Consider the following 9540-nt stretch of genomic DNA (forward strand, 5'->3'; position numbering starts at 1 on the left):
TGCCCGCTGTGCCCGCCCAGCCCCCGCCGGCTCCTGGCAGGCAATGAATGGCGCTTCCCTCCGCCCTCGGCTTCCCTTGCCCTCGATGACCGCTCCTCACTCCTCTCTTGGCTCACCGAGGCTCCTTGACTAATTACCGTGTCTAATAGCCGGGTTTAGCCAGCGCCTGAGCTTCACCCCAGGTGGTGGCTTTGCCTTAGAGGCAAATCTCCTCCTCAGGACCGGTAGTAACCAATTCGATCAATGACAGCAAAGCTCTGTGGTGTGGATCCCAGCCAGCCATCCTCCTTTAATTCCCCAGATGACTTTCATTCAAAAGAAACGCTCCGTAGTGTGTTGTGTAATTGTTTTAAAAACATACTGAAGCTTGCCACAAATGGGATTTTGGTTTAAGTATAGAAAAGCTTTCAAAAAGTGTTTCCCAGCTAGAACAATAAAAGGCTTTCCCTATTTTAACATTTTGGCCTTTGACTGAAATAGCTGACGTGTCAATATGCTGGATAAACATGACTTCTGCTAATCCAACTGGCTTTTGCTTGGGTACGTTGAGCTTGTCCAAAAGTAGCCCTGTGTCCAAAGCTGCCTGAGCAGCTGGGGTGTGATTGGACGTGGACAGGGCATCCCCACCTCCCTGCGAGCTCATCTGTTTGATGTGTTGCATCATATGTGTTCACAGTGGTTCATATCAGGAGAGAAGATCAGGCAATATGCTGTGCCAACTGTCCACACCTCCCGGATACTGAATTAAGGTGCCACAAGGATTTGCTGACTCTGTTTTAGGCTTTCTCCAGCTTCTTTGCCATAGTTGTCTACAATGTCCACTTTTCCCTGTGTCAGCACTGGACAGTCTGGGGCTCTGACCTTTGCGTAGCTCCCGAAATGTGCTCTCCTCAGCACCCTGGGGGTTGCTGACTAATCCAAACCCTCAGCGATGGGAAGGGGCAAGCCAAGGCTGATGTTTGATCATCCAGTGCACTAATTGTTAATTACTGGAGCCATAAGACCTCTGAGGAGGTCTTCCAAGGGTGTTCCTCTTCAAACAGTTCCCGGATCTCCTTCATCTCAGCTCTCCAGGTGGCTTTTGGCCATGTGCTTTGTTGGCTACTAAAAAATCCCAACCCTGGCAGTCCCTGCTTTGCAGCTGTTAAACATACACTGACTCACTCTTGTGTCAATTGACACAACAAGACTTGTTATCTGGATATGGGATAAAATATTTCCTGCGCCATTCAGTCACTCTAACATTCAGAAATCTTTGTAGTGGTGTTCTTTCTTACTCTTCAATTATCATCAGCAGTAATAATTAGCATAATAGTTTTAGAGCAATTAATGATCATATGTTGGCCTAGGAATTTTTAAGTTTTGCTTTAGTTCACATTCGGTGGGATTTAGGAAGCCAAATGCTGACATGTTTAATTTGTCACTCATCAGTTAATAAATGTTCATAGATTGAAGAATAATGGAGAATAATCAGAAGGCCCTTCAATTTTAATATTCGTTTGGGGGATTTTTATGTCGTTTGCATATAGATATAAATATTCATTAGGATGGTATGTTTTTGTTAATTAATTTCAGTGGGATTCCTCATACGACTGTGGGTTGTAAGTATTTGCAGAAGTCTTTCCAGAACTGGGTTTGTAGTTGGCTTTCAAAAAAAGAATATAAAATAAGTTGAAAATACTCTTGAGGGTTGGACTGTTTTCCTCTGTTAGCTGACACACTAAATTATGCAGCATTTATAAACCCTTCTCTCTGGCAGGTTTTGGAGATCATATTCATTGGAGAACACTAGAAGATGGGAAGAAAGAGGCAGCAGCCAGGTATGTTTGCTAGTTTTAAATACAGAAAAGTGTCTTTAAAAGCATTCACAAAGGTTCTGCATCAATCCTAAATTTAACCACAGAAGAGTCATTATTAACAAAAATGAAGATGGTTTAGGAGACTTCAGATCCCTACAGCTTATTAGAGAGAAAATACAGAGTTTTGATATCTTTGCTGAGGCACCACCTAGGTTTAATCACTGCAGTGTAATTAAATCATCGAAGCCCTAGCATGTCTTTGAAATTAGAAGAAAATAATTTTTTCCCACAGTAAAGAAAGGTATGGTTCTCAAACTCACAAATGAATGTGTAAAGAGTGCTCAATCCCCTTGAACTCAGCAGTGCTGACAGCTTCCCTAAAATTCCTTATGCCTGTATAGATGAGGCCTCAGCCTGAGATAAGTTATTTTGTTCCAATCTGCAGGAAAAAGTCTGGAAGTTTCAAACTAGTGAACTGATAGAACCTGATTTGGTTAAGTTTAAACTCTAAAAATAACAGTCTCTTAGAAGGTAAAAAATTATTTTTTGACACATTATTTTCCTCAGAATTTCTTCTGTTTCTTGTTAAAATGTGAGAAAGGAAATGGTATGCTTATAAATTCTATTTGTATTTTAAATTTATAACCTAAATCTGACAATGCTGACATGAGCAGAAATTCCTCATGCCTTCCAGGTTTGCTGTTTGAGTTCAGCTCTCAAACTGATCCATCGTTTTAGTGTAGATACCAAATTAACCCAGACGATACAGTTTCAGAGGTCTTACAAGTTTCTATAATTGGATATTTTTGAAAAAAAATATTATTTCCGTATTTACAGGTGTAGTTGTAGCACTACTTTGCAATGAAGCAGAGGAAGCTTCAAAATGAGACAGAGGAGGGCGGGAGGCGCACGGTGAGCTGTGAGCTCTCAGGTTTAGGCAGGATGAGCATTCCTGCTCAAGGGGACTCTGCAGGAAGGGGTCGGTGTAATCCACACCCTCTCCTTTCACTGTTGGAAGCACAGACCCTTTCACTGTTTTGAGTTCAGCAGCATTGAGCATTACTGAAGGACTGGGAGAAACCACTAATAACGAAGAAAATATAAACCTAAAAAGTAGATTTGTTTTCCTAAGTCTGACCTTAGGTCAGGAGGAGATGAAAAATAATACGAAAATTATACGAAATTAACTGTGACACATCAGCTGAGATCCAGCAGAGCCAGTGAGCCGGGACGTTTCAAGATTTCAATTTGAATTTTATAAACTGCGCAGCGTGGATGTGTCGGGGGATGCTGGAGACGTCTCGTTGTTAAGTTCCGTGCGGACGAGGGCAGGGATCAAGCGTTCCTACAGTTAGTACGGTCGCGTTTCTAAGCCGCATGTCTGCCAGGACGGTGTCCCGGTGCCAGAGGCGGGGGCCCGGCGGTTCCGCACGCCCGAAGGGGCAGAGAAGCCCGCACGGGCAGAGAAGCCCGCCCGGCGGTGCCGCCCCCCGGGGCCGGGGGCGCTGCCGGTGGCGGGGCGGGCCGTGTGTGGAGTGTGTGTGACCGCGGAAGCAAGTTTCCGCCCGTTTACCGGGTCGTGTGCCCGCGGGGCGATGCCGCTGGTGGTTGCTGTGCGGGCCGGTCCCGCAGCGGCAAGCAAGCCGGCGGGCGGCCAGGAGCCTTGCGGCGGCGCTGGGCGGCCTCCGAGCGGGCCGCGCAAACGTCGTGGTCCGACGGCGGAGGGCGGGCGGGGCGGGGCGCTGCGGGCCGAGGTGGAGCGGCCGGCCTGAGCCCCGGCGGGACTGGGTGATCGTGGACGCGGCGCAACGAGCTGCGCGAGCATCCCGCTTACGAGCTGTTAACTGCGCGGCGCGGACAAGGCGGGCAACGGCGCGCTGCCATCACTGACCTGCGCCGGCGGCGCGGGGCGGCCCCGACGAGCCGCCCTTTCGAGGAGCCCGACACGGGCCTGCCGCTTGGGACCGGCCGGCCCTGTTCAACAGGTGGAGCGGGAGGAGCGCGCCGCTGGGCGACATCCGCGCCGGCGCTGTTCGAGAGCGCCCCGCCGGCCCCGCACCGCTCCACCCGCGCCCAGCCCCTGCAGTCCGGGGAGTTCCTGCACCGCCTGGACCGCGTCACCCAGGACGTGCTGGCCGCAGTGATGGCCGCGCAGAGCGGCGGGGCGCTGCCCGGGGACACGGTCCGCGTCCCCGGCCTGGCCCGAGGGGCTGGTGCTGAAGCCGGCCCGTGAGCCTGGCCGAGCTGAGCCGGCTGCGCAGGCAGTTCATCACCTACACCAAGATGCAGCCCAGCGATGAGAACATGCCCCAGCTGGCCAGCATGTTCCTGCAGTACCTGAGCCGCAGCATCCAGTGAACCAGTGGCAGTGGCCGTGGTTGTAGAAGTACTTGTGACAGTAGGAACACGCCTTCTAGACGCAGACCCCGCAGAGCCTGGATCCCACCTGTCGTGTATCGGATATTTGGCAGCAGCAGCTCTGGGTGCCGTGTTCCCGCAGCAGCCAAGCAGACAATTTCTGAGAGAATCTGTAGGGATACAGTTCCCCACACCCCTGAATTCTCCCCATCAAAAAGGAGAGCAGCTGTTGCATCCCCAAGCAAGTGAAGTCTCCTGTGGAGACATAAACCCCAGTAATATAGTAGTGTCTGAGCGTGAAAGCGCAAAAGGTGATGACTGTATGTCTTGAATAAGAAGATTGTTTTTCCAGGGCTGCCTCCAGATAATGTCAAACTGCAGAAGAGACTTCAGGTCCAGAACTAGAACAGGATGTGACTGTTTCAAGAAGTCTGACTGAACCCAAGAGAGATTTGCAGCTCTATACTGCAAAAGGGTGCTGGCTTAGCAAACTCAAAAGAGGTTTAACAATAAAATGTGTGCCTTAAATGGACTAAACTCTTAATTTATCTGCAGGACTATTTTATTGAAATAACTCGCCGTGTCTTTTCTCTGCAAGGTCATCATTAAACACCTTTAAAAACACTAATTACTTAAGAATGAGTTATCTCATAGGAAAAACAAGCTAAAATGACAGTGTCCTTGTTGAAACCCATAGGTCCATACCAGCTGGGATGGGTAGCTTAGTTTTGCATTTAGTTTCCAATAATTTGGGGTTTGTGATACAATAGATACAGTTCATATAAACTTCTCACTTTCTGGTGGATGCTTCATCCCTCATTCTCATAAGTTGTTGTTTTGGTTTAATTGTATGTATAGTGCTCCCTGGGAGGAAATAGTACAGTCTGACACACCGACTGCTGGGGGATTTATGCATTACAGAACTGAGAATTGACTACAAAAATGTTTTGATGTAAATAACTTTATCTTACCAGTCAAAGTAAAGAGAATAAAGCTGAGAAAACACATTCATTATTTCAAACCTCTGTGAGTTCTCACTAAGAATTGGTATTTCAAGGCTGTGAGCACTTAAATTTAAAACCTGCTTTGAAAATTTCTCTTTAAAAAAAAGCATGTTGCAGTACCGATTGCCAGATGATTGAACTCTTTTGACATGAACCACTGGTCCTTGATAAGAACAATGTGTATTTTCCAGACGTAAATCAGCCTGTCCTCAAGAAAGAGGCAAAACAATTTGGGACTCTGTAGAAACAATGAAGAAAAAAGTGTTTTTTCATCCTCAGGGACACTGGATGCAATGCAAGCTCTACTAGGGCAATGTGTGTTCATACTCCTTACTGCAAACAGAGCCCAATGTGAAGGTGATGACATATTGGTTAATTATAAAGCACAAACTTCTCTTTGAATGACTCTAAATGTTAATGCCTTCCTCTCTACCCTTTTCTGGTTCTAAAGATCATAACTGAATGCTGCTAAGTAGAGATTGCCTTTCATATCTGTTTACAGCTAAAGGGTTACTGGGTTCAATGGTTGCTCAGTGGGGTCTTGATCACAGGAGGTGACTGAAACATGTGGGCTGTAATGGGGAGGAGGATGGATAAGTGACTGTCATCCACTGGGTTGCCATAAGCAGCCACAAAAATCCATCCCAAGATCTCTCAGGCAGCTGGTGTCACTAACCATTTCCAGTAATCCAGTAAAAAATGCATGACCAGCTGTGTGTCTGAGGAATCTAAACTAATAAGAGCAAGTCTTCCAAAGACAAAGTCTCCTCTATGTGAGCAGTTACAATAAAGTATTTTATGACATGTTTTAAGACTGGGAAAACTTTTTGCAAGCCAAGCTTAGAACACAGCAGAATCTCTTTACATCTCACTTACTTTCTGTTACATTGAGCCTTTGAGGAAGCCCTGATTGTTAAAATGTACACGTAACAGAATTTGATTTAGAGGCTTTCTGGAAGCTTTCTTTGACAGGTTTTTTTCTTCCTTTTTTTAGTGGTTTGCCTCTTATGGTTATCATCCACAAGTCCTGGTGTGGAGCTTGCAAAGGTAAGTGTATTTAATACTAGAGCTTGCTGAAATTTCTAATGAATCTTGGTATGCAAATCACGTAGCCATGAGAAACATGAGCTTTGCATTCAGACTGTAGCTAATGGTAACTATTTCATTAGGAGAAGCATAATATGGCACTGCCATTGTAAACAAACAAGCTGGGGGTCATGGCTAAGCTTAAAGGATGAGGCAGTTGAGTGGCAATACTGGTTTATAGCAGGCTTTCTGCTCTGTTCTGTTGGTTCATATACAGCCATGTATGTTTGATGTCAGGCTTCATCCCATGGCTGCCCAGCAAGAATTGCTTCAGTCACCTGCTGCTCTTAGCCCTGCTTTGAATAGTTTGATATATACATTCCATTTACTCACTGCTTATTGAAAAGCTTTCCAGAGGGAGGGGTGGAGATTTTGATACTGCTTGAAAATCTGAAATATTTTCCACTGTTTTTACATACGTCTTTATTTTTATTCCCCCCCCCCTTAATTAGCTTTAAAGCCAAAGTTTGCTGAATCCAAGGAGATCTCTGAACTTGCCCATAATTTTGTTATGGTCAACCTTGAGGTAGGCTGTCTTCTGATCTGTGTCCATGTTACTGCCTGGTAATTAAGCATTTGGAATCCGACTTTACTGGTTACATCCTGTTTGGTGTACATCCTAAATCCTGCACTCCTGAATAGGCATTCAGGATTGATTGATACGGCTCATTGTTTTAAAAAGAGTTTTCTTCAGTCTGGTTATTTTAATTCTGTTTATAAACCTGGCTCTCTGCCATTGTCTCTTTAACAGTTTGTGCCTTGTGTGATTCTGTTGCTGCAATAAAGGAATTTATGTTTATTCTCTCATTACCTATCAAACATTCCTACACCAAAGTGGAATGTGTAATGCAAATTAACAGGACAAAAAAAATATTATTATTTTCACAGAGGATACTTGTTTAGGTAAAAATAACTCACTTTCGTTGAGAGTGGAAGATCCTGCAGTTACTTGGCATCTGTTCAAGATGTAAATTGCTCAGGGTAACAGGAATCTGAAGGCAATAAGTTGTTTCTTAAAAAAGCAGTGTTGTGTTTTGTTAGATATCTTGCTAATACATTCCTTCTCTTCTGTCTTGCTTTGGTAGGATGACGAAGAGCCCAAGGATGAAGCCTTTAGTCCTGATGGAAGTTATATCCCCAGAATCCTTTTCATGGGTAAGGCATCCACAGCTCTTGTGTCCACTCACAGGACTGGGTTCTTATTGTTACCACCTAAACTTCCTGATGGATTTCTTGTTTCATAGATCCCAGTGGAAAAGTCCATCCAGAAATCATAAATGAGAGAGGAAACCCCAGCTACAAGTATTTCTATACCAATGCTGATCAAGGTATGTGCAAAGTAGTTGAAACTGCATTTTTAGTGAGGACACACCTTCACTGTTTAGAGGAGAAAAATGATGGTACTTTACAGCATAACTGGGAGCTGTTAGGTACAGTGTGAGTGAGTGGTTCTCCAACGCCTGAGGAACCATATTCAGAATTGTAATTCACCTTAAGACATACTGCTATGTCTGTAGGACCTAAACTTTGTCTCCAGTTGTGGCATGGAAAATTGTGGAATTTGCATGATCCAGCTACACATAGGTGAGGAAATGGTGCAGGACTGGAGGGTATTTTTTCTTTGGTGGTGGTTTGTTTTTCTTCCCCACAGGTTAATTTGTAGATATATGTTCTATAACTGTTGTTTTAAAATAACTTTCATTACCAGTCCACCTTGATGTTTGCATCATGAGATTAATAGTTGGTATCTCTCTTATCTAATCTTTCAGTTGTCCAGGGGATGAAGGAGGCCCAGGAGAAGCTGACAGGTGATGCTTTCAAACAAAAGCACCTGGGAGATGAACTATAATGGATACGATAAATGATGATTTTTCACTGCTTCAAAACTCTAAAAGGAAACGATTGAACAGACTGAGAATGTAGTTGCACTGAAGGGACATAATTCTCCTGTCAACAATGTTAGGGTAAACCCTGTTTGGAGTTCACACACATGCATCAGTCACAGTGTTTTCTCCCCCTGCCTGGAAGTTTGCACTGTGATGATTATTTGCAACTAGGTAATGTGCAAACACATCCCGTTGTGTGTTTGAGCAACCACTAATATTTGGTGTTAAAAGGGAGGTGTGTAGGGAAGAATATTATTTGAGGACAAACAATGTGATTGAAAAAACTAGTAGCAGCCAACATTTTGACACCTAATCAGGGTTGAATTCCTCTTTTCTCACTGGTATTATGTGATCCCATTGTTTTTACTGGGCATTGCCATCAATGGGGCATCTTCCTAGGCCAGGTATTTTCTAGATATCCCAAAACACGAATTCTGCCAGTAACCCAGTAGAATACATTTCATGAATGTCCAAGTAGCATGTGAAATTATCAGCTCTGCAAATGTATTTTTGTGTAAAACTGTGTGATTCACTTTTATTTGCCTTTGGGCAGAAAATTAACTTTTTCCTTATGCACTCACCTTTTGATTGTTCCATCAAGTGAGGGTGGGTTATGTTGAAGCTTTACGGGGTTTCCCCTTTTATTCTTTGAATGTTTTTTGGCCAATGCCTTGCCATCACATTGTACTGTATTTTTGTACCAGGGTGAAAAAAAAATAAACCTTTTTAAACATAAGCATGCAGAGAGTGTTTTGTGGTAAAGGGCATAACTTTCTGTTCTTAAGCAGAGGGGGATATATTTTTGTTTATATTGCAGTGGTTATTAATGTTGAATGTCTCAGCTGAAGAAGATTCCTTGTCATTACAATTCAGCCATTCTTACACTGCCTATACTGTCAAGGACAAGGTGATACCTAATGTTTATCTACTGGAACTGAAAAGGGAAATGGAAAGGAGAAAAATCACCTCTCAACCTGCTGGGGACACTTTTTCTAAGGCAGCCCAGGATGCTGTTGGCTTCTTTGCCACGTGGGCATATTGTTGGCTCATGGTCAGCTTGTTCTCCACCTGGACTCCCATATTCTCATCTGGAAAGCTGTTTTCCAGACTCTACTGGTGCACAGGTTATTCCTTCCCAGGTGAAGGACTTTGCATTTCCCTTTTTTCAACTTCCTGACAACCCTCCCTGCCCATTTCTCCAGCCTGTTCAGATCCTTTTGAATAGCAACACAACCATCTGGTTATCAACCACTCTTCCCCAGCTTTGTATCATTGCCAGTTTGCTCAGAGTGGGCTCTGTCAGTTCATCCAGGTAGTTAATGAAGGTGTTACAGTACCAGCCAGGGGTACTCCACTAATGACGAGCCCCTTTCAGCCCAGCAGTTCTGCCAGTTTTCCATCCACTTC

At 44.5% G+C, this 9540-nt stretch overlaps 2 protein-coding genes across 4 annotated transcripts in view; both read left to right on the top strand.

The window, feature by feature from the left end:
- The window catches only part of KTI12 (KTI12 chromatin associated homolog), a 6243-nt gene extending 1542 nt beyond the window's left edge, over positions 1 to 4701 (top strand). Inside the window, 5 exon segments of the mRNA XM_029959753.1 lie at positions 3354 to 3515; positions 3518 to 3568; positions 3570 to 3824; positions 3826 to 4017; positions 4020 to 4701. Coding sequence (XP_029815613.1) covers positions 3354 to 3515; positions 3518 to 3568; positions 3570 to 3824; positions 3826 to 4017; positions 4020 to 4157 — 798 coding nt within the window. The 3' untranslated portion in view covers positions 4158 to 4701.
- TXNDC12 (thioredoxin domain containing 12) lies at positions 1521 to 8869 on the top strand. Of its 3 annotated transcripts, none has more exons than XM_029959787.1 (6): positions 1521 to 1820; positions 6156 to 6208; positions 6700 to 6773; positions 7333 to 7402; positions 7492 to 7575; positions 8017 to 8869. In XM_029959787.1, the coding sequence occupies exons 2-6, from the start codon at positions 6169 to 6171 to the stop codon at positions 8094 to 8096; spliced, it is 348 nt and encodes a 115-aa protein (XP_029815647.1). In that variant the 5' UTR covers positions 1521 to 1820; positions 6156 to 6168; the 3' UTR covers positions 8097 to 8869. The 3 variants fall into 3 exon arrangements, with proteins under 3 accessions (XP_029815647.1, XP_029815651.1, XP_029815650.1); XM_029959791.1 differs by lacking the exon at positions 1521 to 1820 and adding an exon at positions 4039 to 4755; XM_029959790.1 differs by lacking the exon at positions 1521 to 1820 and adding an exon at positions 4860 to 5518.
- The last annotated feature ends 671 nt before the right edge of the window (positions 8870 to 9540 follow it).

This window comes from Manacus vitellinus, unplaced genomic scaffold (genome assembly GCF_001715985.3).
Source record: "Manacus vitellinus isolate BGI_N305 unplaced genomic scaffold, ASM171598v3 scaffold_21_pilon, whole genome shotgun sequence".
In the NCBI taxonomy this organism is placed as follows: Eukaryota; Metazoa; Chordata; class Aves; order Passeriformes; family Pipridae; genus Manacus; species Manacus vitellinus.